Raw genomic sequence first — 18469 nt, forward strand, 5'->3', positions numbered from 1 at the left:
GCTGCTTCCTCCTGTTGTCGCTGGACGACCTGTTTTAGTCAGGATGGCCAAGGACTTGCCGGTTTAAGTAGAAGTTTTCTTTTTTGTCAACTCATCATCAGTTGACGAATGAAAAAGATCTACTCCCTCGAAAGGCAGATCAAGGTTCTGCTGCTGCACATCAGATGAAAACTTAGTGGCGTGCATCCATGTCATCCTTCTCATCTCGACACCAAAGCACAATCCTCTGCAGGCTTTGTCTATGTGGGAGACCGAAGACTCCATAAGGTCCTGCTCAATGGCCTGGGCATCTGCCAGACCGGCCTTGAAGGAGGCTTGCTTTTCGAGGGAAGGTCAGGCAGGAAGGAGGTCAAGCAGGAATTCCCAGAGCTCTGGCCATAGCTTCTGGTATGTCATGGCCAAGAGGTTACCTGCAATGGCCTGCCGCAGATGCATTCCTGAGATGGAATAACAGCGCTTTCCTAAAGACTCAAGGATGGTGGGTCCCGTGGAGGAAGACGACAAAGACGATGGTTTGGAATATAAGGAGGCTGCAGCCACCACTGAAGAACATGGCTGTGGGTGGAGGCCAGGAAGATTGGCTCCTCTTCTGTCAACCTGAACCTGCTGTCCAACTTCTTGTTCATCTGGGCGTTGGACCTGGGCTTCTCCCAGACCTTTTGCGCCACCTGCAGGACATCCTTCTGTAGACGGATGCCAGACCGGATCGTGGTGCACTTACCCAAGACCTCTGCTAACTCTCCCGGCTCCCGAGGGGGGCTTCCTTGGGCAGAGGGACCCCCAAGAACTCTGGCAGGCCCTGAAGGCAGTCATGAAAGGCCTTAACGGATGCCAAGGGTTCATTGTCCCGGGCGTCATCGTCCTCATTGGCCCCACTCTTGGTCAAAGCGCTGAGGCGCCTGTGGCGTGTAACTGGAAGGTTGTGATGGGTAGGTGTAACCCTGAGGAGACCAGAAGCCTGTGCCATACAATCCGCTGCCACTTCCAGAGGGAAGAGGACTGGGAACATCCTGCAAAACCCATTCGATGGGCGAAAGCCGGGCGGGTCTTGCGTTGAACCCAAGATGGCTGCTGGCCTGGCAGGCTCTGCCACGTGCCCCTCTGCCCCTTTGAAACTTTGCGCCACACCCTGACTGGGAGGACGCAAAGGGCCTGAGCCACGAGAGGCCACAGACACGGCAGAATACAGCTTGGGTCTTGCACCCGAAGCAGAAGGGTTGACCTAAGAGCACACTCTGGTAGACGCTGAGCCCTCGGCCGGCCTACCGGTAGTCGTAACGTCCCGACTCACGACCTCAGAACAAGCTCTGGTAGGCTGGACGCCCTCGGCACCTATGCTGGTAGTCGTACCGAGGACAGACTCTTAGAGGTGGCACTCGACGATCCCGTACAACCCTGGGGCTGAAGAAGAGGACAAACCTGATCGCCCATCCGAGGACAGCCTGGTAGGGGCCCCTCGGCTTGGGAGCCGGTAGCCAGGACAGCCTGAGGTCTGTCCCCAGAGCACCCGTAAGATCCCCCAACCCCTTGGCTTGATAGCTTGTTGCCTTAGAGGCCTCGAGCCTACTAGAACTGGAAAATGAGGAACCCCGATCCGTGGGAACCCCGGAGAAGGAGTCACCGCGCTCTGGAGCTGTGCTGAACAGAGGGCCCAACTTGTCTTGACAAAAGGTCCTGGAGACAAAGTCCTTAACGGGGGCCGTAGAGAAGTGTGGAAGATCTCCCTCCACCGCGACAATTGATTCTTTAAATCCCTGTGATCGAGAGTGCTGCAAGCCACACACGCGTCCCAGCGGTGGCCGGGCCCCAAGCACTCCAGACAGTGCATTGGGGTCCGAGGCCGGGAACAAGCGGTCACATGTTATGTTTTTTTCATTTCTAGAGCGCCAAAGCCTGAGGGTATCCAGGCGCTATACATAGAGGACACAAACAGTATGGAAACTACTTTTCTCTTGAACAGTCTAGTTTTCAGCAGTTTTCTAAAAACTAGAAGATCCCCCTCCTTACAGAGGCTCTCCGGCAAATCGTTCCAGGTCCTAGCTGCCTAAGATGGAAATGCACGACCATGAGGCACATCTAGTGAATAATCCTGCGGCCGACATTTGCCAGGGGAGACGAGGCACCGAAGTTAAGTTAAATTAAAAAGAAAAAAAAACAACAGGGAGCAAGCAGAAAGCTAAAAATGTCTCAGCGCTGGCTGCCAGGTCTGACACTGTCCATGCAGGAAAAGGGACTGGCGTGAGGCGCCGGAGGGCGGGACGTTCCCACGCCCGAGGTCGCACCCCTGTGGGCTATACTAAATTTAAAGGGTAAGCTCAGTTTTTCACTGCCAAAGGTTACGGTACCATCCCCATGTTGGGGGACGCCCACAAGGATGGAGGAAAGGGGACGGGACGTATGGGTACTAGACCTTCCAACACCCATGCATTCTCTCCTTCAATACAACAACTACTGGTTAAATGATAGTACTGCCTATTTCTACTCTACAGTACCTCTTCTACAACACAGATGCTGACCTACTTTGCCTCTAAAGAAAACAGCTGGTTTCTACCAATCCCTGCCTGCCCCTTCCTCGGCAAAGCCTAATGTTATACGTTTCAAGTCTCTCACTAACCTCAATGATGACTCTGAACCAGCATCCCCAAAATCTGGCTCTTTGTATCAGAATTTCAAGCATATGGGACACTTCCAGTAATTTGCCATGCTATTGTATAGAGACAAACAGATGTCCCACGTACCTTCGGAGTATCCACATGCCTGTGTGAGGGCGTGGCAGTGTGCCAGCATGGATTCATGTGACACGGTGATGCCCACTGTGCTTCCTTCTTTACTGGTCTTATACTGAAAGCAGTGTGAGAGAAAACCAGGAAAAAACATTAATATCATTTCTTTGTATCAGAATATTGAACGCATTATACATTTGGTTATCTAGATTAAAATCAAGCACCATAAATAAAATGCCTCATAGAACAGGAACAAAGGACAAGCAACAAGAAGTTGGTAGGGGGAGGAGGGGTAAATGTGTGCAGGTAAAACTCGAAGGGAACAAGACATGACATTTTTACTCTGAGCACCATCATATTTCTCGAAAACATATCTTTCTGGATCTACACAATGTTTATTTTTCAGTTAAATCACACTTTGAGTGCAGTAACTTTGCAGATGAGGCTGAGGAAATACAGATTACAGCGATACTCCAATTACTCGATGCTAAAATGGATCTCCCAAATAGGCGTACCTGTTATTATGAACAGGAAAGACACTCAAGTCTAGCAACCCAAAGCAAGGTTGGTGTCAGAGCGGTAAGGCTGAGGCGTAGGAGGTGGTGTAAGTGGTCTAGGGCTTCAATGAGTCCACACAGAACACCACCAATAGTTTCAGTTAGACAGGTAAGAACAAACGTATACAATGATCTATTAGGTCTTTAAAATACACACTAAGAAATTAAACATCTAGGCAAATAGTGTTACACACTTACTATAAAACATTTATTTATTTGACATTTGTATGGTCAACAGGTAGTTTCCAGGCACCACAAGACAAGAAGGTGGGGGTGGGGGACAAGGGAATCAAAAAGTAGAACAAACAACTGTTATATTGGCCTTATGACAATCCTACCATGCAAGTGCATGACAAGATAAGTGCAAGGGGGAGGGGGTAGTGGGAGAAGTGCCGGAGTTCGGTACACCTAGGGGTGGGGGAGGGCAAGTGCTGGGCAGGCCAAGTCGGCAAGTGCCAGGGGAAGAGGGGGCCAGGGGCAGGCGAGTGCCGTGGACAGATAGGATCATGTTGGGCTAGTCCTGGAAAGGGAGCCTGAGGACAAGTGCTGGCACAGGATGCTGGGGGGACTGGTAGAGGGTGGTCTGGCCCCTGTATGACTCTGAAGGGACCAGGCCCTAGTCGCAGCAACAGATGGAGTTTTGCATGGGAGGGGGGGGGAGTGAAGGAAGAGGAGAAAAGGAAAGTCTTGAGAAGTTTCTGGAACTTAAGAAGATCCAGCTCAAGTCTGAGGGGGCTGGGGGGGTAATCCAGAGGGAGGAGCCAGCTGAGAAAGGGATCTACCTCACACTCTCTGCATGGAGAAACGTTTGACCTGCAAAGACATGGAGCCAGAAGACGGAAGGAGTCTGGCCGGGAGGTATTTTGGGAGGGAAAGCTGGATTTAGAGAGGTCCCAGGCCCCAGACAGCCGTGTGGATGCAAAGGGTCTTGAATTTGATTCTTGTGGTCACCAGGAGCCAGTGGAGAGATTTTAGGGCTAGAGGGATACAGTCCCTGGGCTTGGGGCCGAGGAAAAATCTTACAGTCCTAGTCTGGATTAGTTGAAGGGGCAAAGGGAGAAAAGAGGCAGGTTGAGGAAGAGGCTATTGCAGTAGTCAAGCCGAAAGAGAACCAGGGATCTGGCGAAATTGAGCTTCTTGGGGAAGGTGAGAAAAGGTCGAATTGCCCCTGAGGCGGAACCACCAGGGGGCGCAGAGATGCACTGACGCATCTCCTCTCGTCTCCTCCGAAGGGTGCCGTTTTTGGGACCTGAGCCCCCCCAGAACCTCCCGGAGTGAAGTGCCGACCCCCAGCGCAGCCTTCTAACATCGTGGGGCACCAGAAATCCCCAACTCCGGTCTCCCGACGTGGCGCCTTCGCTGCGCAGTGAGCCCGCGAAGATTGAAGCGAGGGAGTGCCCCGCCTCCCCCGGCGCCGCGGCTCCGCACGAAAACAACAGAGAGCCGCGGATAAGGTGAGGCCTGCAACTTCATTGGACAGCGTGGGGAGAGCAGCCCTCCCCCAAACTTGACTTCAGCGGTCTCCCGAGCCCCACAGAGCCCAGGCAGGGCAACGCGACACTTTGGACGACTTTCCGCCATTGGGGCCGCACCCAGGAGCAGCGTGTCGGGCACGGAGGCCTGCGCTGCGGCCCAGGGCCCCAGCGCTCAGTGGACTCGGCCAAGGAGGGCCCATCAGAGAGCTGATTTGCCCCCTCGACCTCCCCGACCCCCTCATCGGAGTCCGGCGAGAGCGGAACCCCCCCGCCGGCGACTTGGAAGAGCGAGCAGCCCACCCACCCCCCCCCCCCCGCTTTGGGCCCTCCCTTGACCTGGCTGTGGATCGTGTGACGTCCCGAGGGGGCATCGGAGCCCCCACGAGGTGAGAGGCTGCCCTAAAGCGCTGCATTATATTGGGGGCAAAGAGGGCCGGCCATTGACCTAGAACCGGAGAATAGCCCCAAACAACCCCCCTCCCCAACAGTGGGCGCGGGGCCTGGACGACGAGCAGGCAGGACCTCCTCAGAAGCGTATTGTGGCCTGGCGGCGGTGCCCATTGGACTTGGGGCTCCTAGGCGTGGACCCCGTGGGGAGGTGAGGAGCCAGGGGAGGCCTATGAACTGGAAAGATTCACTGCAGAAATTCCGACGTTTGGACCCTGGCTCCCCGACTCGCCCCGGGATGGCGGCCTCAACACATCAGGAACTAAGAGACACTAGCACGGTCACCAAGGGTATGGCCGCCCTCCTCGAGGAGATCAGAGGCTTCACGGCGGATATAACGCTACGTCTGGACACTTTGGACAAAAAAGTGGACAATATAGACGACAGGGTTCAAGCGCTAGAAAATAATACTGCCTCAAACGAAATTTTTGAGACGCAATTTGACATGCGCCTGGCGGAGCTCGAGAGGAGGGAAGAGAAATGTTCCCTAAAGCTTGACGATCTGGAGAACAGGGAACGTCGCTGTAACCTGCGCTTTTTAGGCTTCCCGGAGCGTGAGGGCGAAACTCAAGCAGACATTATAAAAGCTGTTAACGCGGTGGTGCGATCACTCTTTGAAGGGGCTAACACGAACAAACCATCTACTGATAGAGCCCATAGAGCAGGTGCAGCCAACAGAGGCCCCAAGTCCATTCTAGTACGATTCCACTACTTTGCGGAGAAAAGCAAAATTCTTGAACTGGCCCGCAAGAAAGGCCCGGTGGACTGGGAGGGGGCCCTGATCTCGGTGTATCAGGATCTCTCTGCCTTCACCCTGGCGAGACGACGGCTCTGCTCCCCGCTGACGAAAATGCTTCAGACCAAAGGGGTCCGATATAGGTGGGGATACCCTTTCTCACTTGCCTTTGAGCTAGACGGCTACAAGTACGCCCTGGTCACGGAGGACGATATTCGCAGGGTGTCGGGGGAACTCCTGGATGACCCAAATATGGAAGTGGGCGAGCGAGAATGCGAGAGAGCCCCAGCTGGCCCCGGGTGGATGAGGGCTCCACAGGAAAGGCGTAAGGTCCGAGGCCACAGGAAATTCAGAAGAGTGGCGCCGGCATCCCCGGAGCTGGCCAACACTTGAAGAGCCCCCGGGAGCCCGACGATCAAGCGTGTGCCCGATTCCGTGAGTGGGGAGGCGACGCATTGGTTTATGGACAGATAAGGACAAGGGGTGGGGGGGCTCGGGGAGTTGTTTTTGAAGAGTTTGGGAACCCGGAGGGGGGAGACAATGGTGGCCTGGACTGGCGACAGGATGAAGCCGCTAATCAACCAGGCGTTCGGGGGGAGAGGGAGGGAAAAGTTGGGGCTCATTTATTGGGTCACACCAGGTTTTCAGGTCTACTTTGCATTTATAGAAGTGTTTCTGGGCACCAGCAGGGTGCGGAAGTTCTGCAGGAGCATCGTCATTTTGCACTCCTCGGAGGGAGCCATGAGCTTTTATCATCGTTTCGATGGATGTTTCGCTTCAATTCTTGACAGTGGGGTCGTTAAATGTACGTGGGCTTAACTCACCGACAAAGAGGCCGCTGGTAGTGAGAGAATTTTCAAGGCTCCGCCTTCATTTCCTGTTTGTACAAGAAACTCACTGGGTGCCGGGCAAGGAACCTAAGCTAAGGGCCAAGAACATTGATCAGGTGTATGTGGCGTCCTTCCGGGCTAAAAAACGCGGAGTGGCCCACCTGGTTTCTCCCGGGGCCCACTTCGTGGCCAAAGCTCAAAAGTCGGACCTGGAAGGACGATATATTATGGTCAAGGGGGAGGCGAGGGGCTGGCTGTTCACCTTGGTTTGTATTTATGCTCCAAATGAGGCACAGGATATCTTTTGGGAAGGGATGAAAGAGAAAATTATGGCTTTCTCCGAGGGCATCCTATTGGTAGGTGGGGACTTTAACATGGTTCTTTGCCCTGAGAGGGATAGGAAGTCAGTAAACCCATGTCCAAACTGGCGTTACCACAAAAAGTTGGCGGAAGTTTTCCAAGAAGTCAATGGAGAACTGGGCCTGAGTGATACGCACCCCATTAAGCAAGGCCGAGACCCCGACTTCACCTTCTACTCAAAGCCTCATGACACATTCTCCCATATCAATTACATTCTGGTTGACGCCACACTCCGGGGTGAGGTTACGGACTCGGGGGTGGAGATTGTCCCTTGGTCTGATCAAGATCTGGTTAGAGTAAAATTGGGCATTTCCCCCAGCCCCCGTATCCGGATCCCTGTGGAGGTGCAACGACCTCCTCCTGCACGATAAGGAAGCCATAAAAGATTACTTCTCTACCAATGACAAGGCGGAGGTTTGTGTCATGGGTGTCTGGAAGGCATTCAAGGCAACCATTAGGGGCGTCCTTATAGAGATAGGTTTGAGAAAAAAGAGGGAGAGGGGTCACGAGGAGAAGCTATTGAGGGAAAAGATAGATGCTATCCAACGGGGGGGGACTGAAAACGCAGATGTTCCCCAGACAATGGGAAGAGCTACAAAGATTGTGTTCTGGGCTGGCGGACCTCCAGGTGGGACAAACGGAAAGGAAGCTGTCCTTCTTGAAATAGAAATACATGGAAAAGGGGGAAAAAGCAGATGAGCTACTAGCTTGGAGGCTCCGTGAGCTCAGAAATAATAGGAGGGTGAACTCCATTCGCACCCGGAAGGGGACTCGACAGTGAGAGACAGCAAGATAGATGAGCAATTCAGACAATATTATAAACGGCTGTATCGCTCGGAGTATGCAGGGGGCGGGACCGAAATAGATGGCTTCCTGGACTCCCTCCCAATCCCGGGCCTCTCTGCCGACAAGGCAGAAACACTAGAACTTCCCATAACCCCACAAGAAATAATAGACACCATATCCTCTTTGAAGAGTGGTACAGCCCCGGGGGATGATGGGTTCACTGTTAAGTTTTACAAGACCTACCCGTCTACGTTGGCCCCGTTCATGGCCATAATGTTCAATTCGGCACTGGAACTGGGCTCCCTTCCACCCACAATGATGTCCGCCTTCATAGTAGTGCTCCCCAAAGAAGGGAAGGACCCCTCTCAGTGCCAATCATACCGCCCTATATCCCTCCTCAACGCTGACGTAAAGATACTGGCCAAACTTTTAGCAAACAGACTGGCGAGACTCTTCCCTTCCCTAGTACACGGAGATCAAGTGGGTTTTATCCCAGGTCGTCAGGGATCTGATAACATACGGAAGACCCTGGATCTCATGCATGAGGCTTCAAGGCAGGGGGTGGAAGGCTATCTCCTCTCACTAGATTCGTAAAAGGCCTTCGACTGCGTCGAGTGGCCTTATATGGGTAGAGTCCTCCGGAAAATGGGTCTGGGAGACAACTTCTGTGGTTGGGTTTCAGCTCTTTACAACAGCCAATCGGCAAGAGTCTTGGTCAATGTTGGCACCTCAGACCCGCTGGCCCCGTCTAGAGGCACTCGTCAGGGCTGTCCCTTGTCTCCCCTTCTCTACACCTTGGCAATGGAGCCCCTGGCTATAGCGATCAGAGCTGACTAGGAAATCACAGGGATTAGATGTGACAACTGTGACTTTAAACTCTCCCTGTTTGCAGACGACATCCTGGGATACCTGACTAACCTTCAGGACTCTCTACCCCGATTACTTGGACTTATAGACTACTATGGCACCTTTTCGGGGCTCAAGGCGAACACGTCCAAGTCTAGCATTATGCCCATTATGCCCGGGGACCATGACATCGGGGGTAACTCCGAAATCCTGGGAGTAAGAATAGAGCGGACTTCCACCAGGTATTTGGGCACCACCATTCCCAGGGATCTGTCACAACTCTATCAATGCAACTTCCCGTGGATCTTGGACAAGATTAGTAGTGATCTCAAACGATGGGCTCCTCTCACACTCCTGGTTTGGGCGTATGGTCACGGTTAAAATGAATATCCTGCCCCACTTGCTCTACCTCTTTGCGGCCCTCCCCATGGTGATCCCGGAGGCCTTCTTTGAGACACTACAGTCCCGAGTCCTTCAGTTCATCTGGGCCGGCAAAAGATCAAGGGTCAAATTTTCTACCTTAACTCTCCCCAAGTCTCATGGTGGATTTGGCCTCCCGGACTTTAGACTTTACTACAAAGCAGCTGAACTCCGGGTGATGTTGGAGCACATGAGGGACGACCTGGGGACATACTGGACTTTCATTGAGGATGTCCACACCCACCCGAAAAAAGTCAGGGACCTGCTATGGGCCCCCCAAACACCCCCCGCCCACCTCAGAACGCACCCAACCTTAGCGGCCCTCTGGGCAGTCTGTAAGCCGAACAAGGACAACAATCTGCTGTCATCCTGGCCGTCTCCTTTAACATCGCTGTGGGGTCCCCCCCATCGATCTAGACACCAAGGCCATTAGAGACACACAGGCATGGTCGGACTCGGGCCTGGAGAGGGTTTCTCAACTCTCTCGGGAGGAGGGTTTCATAGAATATGATCAGCTGACCGAGGCATTGGGCGACAACCCGCCCTCAGTCTTTGAATATTTGCGCCTGAAAGGGATCCTGACCCATCCTCGGTGGGCCGCCGACCTCAAACGCCCCCTCGCGCCTTTTGAAACTGTCCTAGCTAAAAGCACCTCCCGGAAAGGCTCCCTATCTAAGTTTTATGGCACATTGATAACAGCTAATACGGAGGGTAGGCAGCCCTTCAAACGAATATGGGAAGAAAGGTTGGGAATGACGCTGGACGACCACACATGGTCGGCAATCTTTAAAGCTATATTCACGGGTTCACTGTACACCGCTGCCATGGAACATAGCTTTAAGATACTCCACTCATGGCATCGCCCTCCAGCCACCCTGTCCAAAATGTTTAAAGAGGTGTCACCCTTTTGCCCTAGGACATGTCAACAATGGGGCACTTGGTTTCACATGTGGTGGGGATGCCCGGTCATCCAGGTGTACTGGTCGGAACTGCTCAGCTGGATCAAAGGCATAGAAGGGTACTCCCCGACCTTACAGCCACTGGAAATCCTCCTGGGTACTCCTATGACGGAGACAGAACAGTCTGCATTCCGAAGGGTCATTGGGGCCATGTTGAGGGCAGGGAGGCTAGCACTAGCTCAAAAATGGAAAAATGTCCTAGCTCCATCCAAGGAAGAATGGCTTTGTAAACTTAGGTCGATTTTCACCTATGAAAAATTCTCTGCGATAACAAATGACACCATGTCAGATTTTCTACAGGAATGGACCGCAGTGCTTCTTAATGACGATTGCATCTCTATGCGTCTGTAAAGTACATCCTTCAACGCCCCCATTTCACACGTCTCTCCACCAACCCCAGGGACCCAACTTGGGCCCCTTACTCGCCGTGAACTGATCTGACCCCATTATGTCAAATTGAATGTCTAAAAACATATTGATTTCCAAATGCTCTCTCTGCAGCTTCTATAACACGCGAAACCTCTGGACCTGGTATCTTCAAAAAGTTGGGGGGGGGGGGAGGGAATTGGATTAAAAAAAAAAAAATCAGAAATGTAAACTGCCATCTATGCTTGTTCAATGTATCTGAAAATTGGACTTCTTGGCAAGGTTCATGATGTGTGGAGTGAAAGAGAGAGAGGAGTCAACGATCGTCCCTAGGTTTTTTGTCTCAACCCAAGGAGTCTAGGCAGAGGGATCAGAGGGAAACCAAGAAGCAGGCGTCCCAATGGGAAGGATCTCTGTCTTACTGGCATTCAGGCAGAGATCATTGGCAGAGCACCATGCCTGAATAGCAGCTACGCAGTCCGGTATGAGGGAAGAGGACGAGGTAGGAGAAGGAAGCTTCAAAGAGAGCTGTGTGTGTTTGCATAACACTAGAAATGAGGGCTAAAGTGGAGATAAGGTGGATCCATCAAAGAGCCATGGAGATAGGATAGAGCCCTGAAGGACGCCATAGGTAGAGAGTGAGCTGGAGGAGAAAAAATGACTCATTTGCAAGAAGGAGAAGATAAAACACATTTGATTCAATAACCAGTGTATCTTAGGTAAGTACTCTGATGCAGAAGTTCAGTAGACACTTCAGATAAACCATATAACTATTCCCTAGCACTTAGTGAGTCCAACCCCAAAGTGTGGGCCCTTGTTCCCTAAAGTTATCAGTTCCAAAGCTATACTTTTCAAGTAAGTTACTGTGTGATTGGACGAGGCCAGTGGTTGCAATTCAAAGTTAAAAAAGTTAAGGAATGTTTAAGTAACTCTCTCAATCGCACTACACTAGAAGAGGTCTAGGAAGGTTCCTTGATCGGATTACCATGTACCCAAGTCAGGAAAGAGAGATACGGACAGGACTTTGCACTCATAAAACCCTATGGAGGGGGGGCGTGGCTTGGAGCGCCAGCGATGTGGCTGCTCCCCTGAGGCCCGCCGTGCGAAGCCCGCCGCTTCTGGGCCCCTAATGCGGCTTCACACCTCGGTACTGGAGCCCAGCTGATCCCAAGGACGTCGGAGGACCTGGGGCCCAAGCAGGCTGAAGCTGGGCCCGTGACGCCCGACGGGGACGAAGATATCCGCTCCGGCCCCCCGGGCCTTCCTTAGCGACGACTTCCCAAGATGGCGGCCGTGCTCGTCTCTCGGCCCGGGAGGGCGGGGAGTGCTTCCTGAGGCCGCATCCAGACGCGGCTCAGCTCTTTGAGCGCCCGGGCGGAGCGACACCAGACCCCCGGACTTCTCCTTCGGTGGCCCCCGCTTCCCGCACTGCCGATCTGGACCTGCACGCGACCGCCTGACGAGGGAAGGCGCGGACGGCGCCCATCAGGTAGGGGCTGCTGGGGGTGAGGACCCGGGCCACACGGGAGGGGCCCTCCGGACCTGCCGTGGCGCCTGGGGTGGGGGCCACGCCATCACTACCCCCCCCTCCTTTGCCCTCCGGCGGGCTCCTGCCTCCGCCCCTCGCTGCCCAGGACTCGGAGCTCCGGACACCATACGCCGCACTCCTGGGGCGCCCCGGCCCATATCATCATCTGGGGCCGCCGCTCAGGCCCGTGACCTGGAGGTCCCCTCCCACTACCATCCCCACCAGGGAATCCAAGCCTGGGTCCAGGGAGGAGGAGCGGTCCAGGCCGGGCCACGGTGAGTGACCCACAGCTACGAGCTCGGAGAAGAGCCTGATCAGCGCTGCCCGCATTTCCATCCCGGGCTACCCCTGGCCCCCCTTTGGCCTCAGAAGCGACCCGACGGCGTGTCTCCTGGGGCGCCCCGGCCCATTGCATCACCCGCTCTGCTCTCTCTGGTCTAGTCCTTAAGTGGGCGCACATCAGTCCACCTGCCCACTGGGACTTACGCCCCACACATTGGCCTACCACCAAGATTTGGAGAGCTCACCTCTTTATCTGAAGCCACTGTGCACCGGCCTAGCTTGGAATCAGCATTCCCTTTCCTCAGTCAGAAGCCTTGACGCTCATCCACAGGGGGGGCCTTCCAATCCATCTCCCCACCCACGATTCGCCAACATGTCGAGACAGTCGAAAGCTATTAAAAACGTGGACATTGCTACCATGCTCACCGCTCCTGACAGGGGAAAAAAACCGGACTCAGTTACTCCCACCCCAATGATCTCCCAGGAAGGGGGTGACACCCCAGCTACCAGAGGTGATCTACTGGCGTTTATGGCAGACATTAAAGCCGAGTTTCGGTCCTGCATGTCGGAACTCACCTCCAAATTGGAACAAACGGACCACAGGGTGACCGAGGTGGAGCAAAGACTGAGTGAGATCGAGGACCGCTCCCAAGACCAAACAGCTGCCATGGGAGATATTCAGCAAACAGTGAGAGCCCTCCAAGACAGGTGCGAGATCCTCGAATACAAACAAGAGGACCTGGAAAACAGAGCTCGTCGGAATAACCTCCGAATCCGGGGAGTTCCGTCCTCAGTCCCCGACCAAAATCTTGCAGGCTACATAGGAGACCTCTTCCAAATCCTCCTCCCACATCTAGATAAATCCCAACTGCTGCTGGATCGGACTCACAGACTGCGTCCGCGTCGGGGAGTAGATTCCGACCAGCCCCCGGATGTCATAACAATAGTTCACTATTTCTCCACAAAAGAAGCTATCTCTGCTATCAGTCGGTCCGGAGATGATCTCTCCTTTCAAGGTCACCCTCTTCAAATTTATCAGGATCTCTCCCTCTCAACCCTTCAGAAGAGAAGGGCTCTCCGACCTTTAACCCTCTTCCTCCAAGAGCGGAAAGTCAAATACAGATGGCTCTTCCCCACAGCGCTGCAATTTTCTTATAATGGCTCCCTCCGGAGAATATCCCATTTGGATGATGCCGCTAAAATCATGCAGACATCCTCCGCCCCGGAGGGAACTATCGCCCCAGACTTGGAAGCCTCGGGGAGCCCTACGTCGGCCCTCCCTCCCCAACCCGGGCGTCCTCCATGGTCCAAGGCCTCCCGAAACAGGAGAAGATAACCCGAGCGGCCATAGATGTCCTCCGCTCCTCCGGCGTCCCGGACGCCCAACGCTCTTTTAGCTAAATTCAGAAACAGTAACTCCGGCCCAACACAGTCCTACGTTCGCCCGGCGCGGCGGGCTTCCTTCACGGCCTATGCCCCCCTCCAAGGTCCGTTTCATTTTAGAGTCCTTGGATGCAAATGTTACTTTGCCAGTCACAATTGGCCCTGTTGGCCTGGGGTGGGGTTACACCCACAATGTTTCCCACCCCTCTAGTTAAAAAGTTGGCCTCCCGTTGGGGGCCCCTGTTAAAATTGCAAGTGCGGTACAGACCACTTCTACACCCTCTTCACGATGGCAGCTAATGGACAACCTGGAGTCCCCCCTCCATACCCCAAGCAAGGGATCTCTAGCTCCCCGATCCCGGAACACCAGACGCTGAGATGCCTTTCCTGGAATGTTAACGGACTCAACTCTCCCCCCAAGCGCAAATCGATTCTCCAGAAGCTACAAGATGAGGAGGCCGGTGTGGTGTTCCTTCAAGAGACTCATCTCCTCCCGGCAGACTTTGGCCGGCTCCGTTCTAGCATGTATCCACGCCAGTTCTTCGCCTCAGGGAACTCCAAAAGGGGGGGCACAGCAATTTTGTTTCGGAAGGACCTGCGCCCCCAGATTTTGGACTCCATGATGTGCCCGGAGGGCCGCTTCGTGGCCATCAAGTGCCTCCTGCTGGGGGACCTCTATACCTTGGTATCGGCATATGCACCCAACTCGGGACAGGCAACTTTCTATGATTCCCTGGGCTCCTCCCTCTTAAGTTTTGCGGAAGGTCAGACAATAATCGGAGGGGACTTCAATGGGGTTCCAGACCCCACTAAGGACAAATCCAACCCCCCTGCCCTTGGCGAGTTCGGTCAGGCCCTCAGTCTGCTGCGGCTCTTCAGAACCCTGGAGGTGGTGGACACATGGCGGGTGCTTCACCCCACCGAGAAAGACTACTCTTTCTTCTCGGGCGTTCACAGAACTTATTCCAGAATCGACCTCCTTCTATCTTCTCCCCAAACTCTCGCCCTCGCTAATGAGGTGTCGATAGGCCAGCGAATTTTGTCGGACCATGCTCCGATAATAATGGAACTAAGCATTCAGAACACCCACGCCAAGGCGGCACGCAGATGGGCGCTCTATGACCCAATCCTCAATGATATGTCAATCAGAGACAATATAACCACCACCATCAAGAACTTCTTTGAGGAGAACCCAGCCGCAGACACCTCCCTAGCCAATAACTGGGATACAATGAAGGCTGTAGTTAGGGGATCCTTGATAGCTCAAGGCGTAGCTTACCATCGAAACCGGAAACAAGTCCGGCTATCCCTGGAAGAGGACTTGCGAGCAGCTGAGGAAGCCCAGAAAAAGAGGGGCTGGTCTCCTAAGATACAGAGAGCGCTTCGCTCGGCCAGGAAGAAACTGGAGGCCCACTATGCAGAACACACTGCGCAACTTTTGGCGAAGACCAAACAATTCTACTATGCTAAAAGTAACAAGGCCAACAAATTGCTGGTGGCCAAGCTGGCTAAAACAAGACGGACCAACACGATCATAGGGCTCCGGGACCCACAGGGGGTGATACATCACTCCGAACAGACGAAACTACAACTAGCCTCGGACCACTTAACCCAGGTCATGACAGCACCCCCCCGAGATCGGTCGAAGCAGGAGGCATACCTGCGGAACGCAGCCCTAACGCGTCTCCCGGACTCCACACGAGAGCAGTTGGAAGCCCCAATAACAGATGAAGAAGTTGACGGAGCCATCAAGGCCCTCAAATCGCGGGCCCCGGGCCCAGACGGATTCTCCCCGAGGTTCTATAAGATATTTAAGCTCCAGCTTATCCCCCACATGGTGGCCCTTTTCAACTCCTTCCAGGTCTCGGGATCTGTAACCCCCACAATGCAAGAGTCGGTGACGGTCCTCCTTCCTAAGCCGGGGAAAGACCCGAGAGATCCGGCGTCATACAGACCCATTGCCTTATTGAACATCGACGCCAACTTGTACTCGAAGATTTTGGCTAACCGCCTGGCACTTATCCTCCCGGAAATAATCCACCCTGACCAAACAGGCTTCATCCTTCACCGAGCAGCAGGGGACAACATTCGGCGGACCCTGAACCTAGTGAACATCGCCCACCGCGACTCCCAGGGCCTTGCCTTAATGGCCCTGGACGCAACCAAAGCTTTTGACAGAGTCGATTGGTCCTACTTGGAATGCACCCTGGAAGCATTTGGGTTCGGCCCCACAGCCCGAGCCATGATCCTGGCGAACTACAAGCAGCCTAAAACTATCCTCAGGATCAATGGCGCCCACTCAGCCCCGATACCTCTGTCTTGTGGGACAAGGCAGGGCTGCCCGCTGTCACCCCTACTCTTCGCCCTCACAATGGAGCCCTTCGCCCAGAAGATCAGGCGGAATGAATCCATTAAGGGACTTCAGGTGGGCCCGTCCCACCACAAAATCGCTCTTTACGCGGACGATGTACTATTGACACTCACGGAAGCCAGTACCTCGGCGAAACACGCCCTGGCCGAAATAAAGGAATTGGGGGAGGTCACCGGCTTTACTGTCAACTTCGCCAAATCAGTGGCCCTAGGAATCGGCCTCCGCCCAGAGGAAAAGGAGGCGTTAACGGGTCTGTGCCCGATTGAATGGCGGGACCACTCGATCCCCTATCTAGGAGTTTTCATCCCAGCAAACCCAAAGGAATCAAGCGAACTTTCCCAAACTGATCAAGGAGCTGGAGGGAGACCTGAAGCGTTGGACCACGCAGGAGATCTCACTAATGGGCCGGATCACAGCTGTCAAAATGAACTTGCTCCCTAGGTTTCTCTATGCCTGCTCATCCCTATCGGTGCCCTTCCCGACCCGGATCCTTCACGACCTACAGAGGAAGATATCGAAATTCATATGGAAAGGCAAAAAGGCCAGGATCCCCCACAAGACCCTGATTGGTAACGCCAGGCTGGGAGGCCTGGGGGTCCCGGACCTGCAGGCCTATAGGGCAGCGGCGCAACTGTCACACCTACACGCCTGGCAGTCGAGCACAGCCCGCCCCAGATGGGTGGAACTGGAGCAAGCCCAGCTCCCGCTCCCCCTCCGGTTCCTCCCTCACATCCAACCCCCTCTCAGGGCGCGCTGGAAGGACATCCTACTGACAAGAAAGCAGACCCTAAGCTCCTGGGATTGGGCTCTAAAGCAGAAGGGAATCCCGAGGGGCCGAGGCCCCCTTTCACCGATCTTTCACAATCCCGACTTCTCCCCGGGATCTCTCCCCCGCAACTTCCAGAATTGGATAGACGGGGGCCTTGAAACCCTGGGGCAGATGTACTCCGAAGGCGGACCCCGGACCTTCGAACAGTGCAAGGAAACTTTTCGGCTTCAAGAGAGGGACAGGTTCACATACTGCCAGCTCCGCCACTGGTGTTCACACCCCCAGACCCTCCAGGCGGCAACCCGCCCCCCGACTCCACTGGAGCTAACCCTCGCGGATCTGCCGGCTAGAGGAAGAACTTCAGCCATATATAGATGCTTCTCGGGGGACTTTCTGGCGGCAAAAACTCGATCTATGGCTCAGTGGGAGGCGGACCTAGGCCATCCGTTCGATGACCAAACCTGGGTAGACATATGGTCCCGCACCCACTCCTCCTCCACCTGCGTCACCAACAAAGAATGTGCATATAAACTTACCTTGCGCTGGTATTACCCCCCTCTCAGACTCCACCACATGAATCCGCAAATGGACCCCGCCTGCTGGAGAGGCTGCAGTCAACCAGGCTCTTACTTCCACATGTGGTGGACATGCCCCAAGATCCAGCAATTCTGGACCAGGTGTCTCTCAGTCATCGAGCAAGTCACCGGCTCCGCCCTCCCACTGGACCCTGAGACAGTCCTACTGGGGATCCCGGTCCCCGGAATCTACCCCCGCTCCGGCAACAGGGCTAAGCTCCTCACACAATGCCTCTTGGCGGGCAAGACAGTTCTGGCCCGTTTCTGGAAGTCGCAAGACGGCCCTTGCCTGGCCCACTGGTGGGGAAAATTGTGGGACATTTTAATAGCGGAAAAGGTCACCGCTGCAGAGCGGGGACTCTGCACCGCTTCCAGAATGTATGGGCTCCAGTGCTGGACTATGATCAGCGATTTCCTGCAATGACGTTCAAGCCAATCAACGCCCGTTGGGCCCTGGGGGACCTGGAGAGTACACACCAGGCGGGGGTGATAGACTGAATCTCTGGCCCGGGAAAACCGGAATGATGGGGGAAAGGGACACAAAGCCAGAATCTTTTCTTTGCAATGTTATACTGCCACCCGATACTGTTTGTAACCTATACTGCCTTGCTATAAATAAACACATTTAAAAAAAAAAAACCCTATGGAGGACAGGAGGGAAAAGAAACCAGTATTTTAACTTACCCCCATAAGAAGGATTTCTCCAGAGACCACTTCTAAAGTTACAGATTCCAATGGGGAGACACTCTTCTGTGCCTTGTCCGGTCGAGGGAGGCCCACGGGTCGCGATGCAGAGATCAATTTTGGACGCAGGATTTGGTTTCCGTCATTCGCAGTGCATGCATCTCTGTTTCAGGCACCTTCCAGATGAATACCCTTGTGAAGAAAAGATGAGTGCTTCTGCAAGCAGGCGACCTCAGGAAACCTCCAACGAACAAATAAGATGGACTACAAGGGAGCTCAAACACAATATGGCCAAACGACAGTCAAAAATATTGTGAGATGGCCATCAGAGTGCTAGCTACTCTTAGTAGCCATTTGCAGTAATTGCACACG

At 54.0% G+C, this 18469-nt stretch overlaps 1 protein-coding gene across 5 annotated transcripts in view; it reads right to left on the reverse strand.

Annotated features, from left to right (window-relative positions):
- The window catches only part of DIP2A (disco interacting protein 2 homolog A), a 2340120-nt gene that overhangs the window by 1421972 nt on the left and 899679 nt on the right, over positions 1 to 18469 (reverse strand). For all 5 annotated transcript variants that reach the window (XR_011274713.1, XR_011274712.1, XM_069616034.1 and 2 more), the window contains one exon: positions 2739 to 2841. Coding sequence is in view for 3 of the 5 variants with exons in the window: in XM_069616034.1 (XP_069472135.1) it covers positions 2739 to 2841 (103 nt within the window). In the remaining 2 variants the exon portion in view is untranslated. The remainder of the gene's footprint in view (positions 1 to 2738; positions 2842 to 18469) is intronic.

This window comes from Ambystoma mexicanum, chromosome 9, assembly GCF_040938575.1.
Source record: "Ambystoma mexicanum isolate Mex_15411 chromosome 9, UKY_AmexF1_1, whole genome shotgun sequence".
Classification (NCBI taxonomy): domain Eukaryota; kingdom Metazoa; phylum Chordata; class Amphibia; order Caudata; family Ambystomatidae; genus Ambystoma; species Ambystoma mexicanum.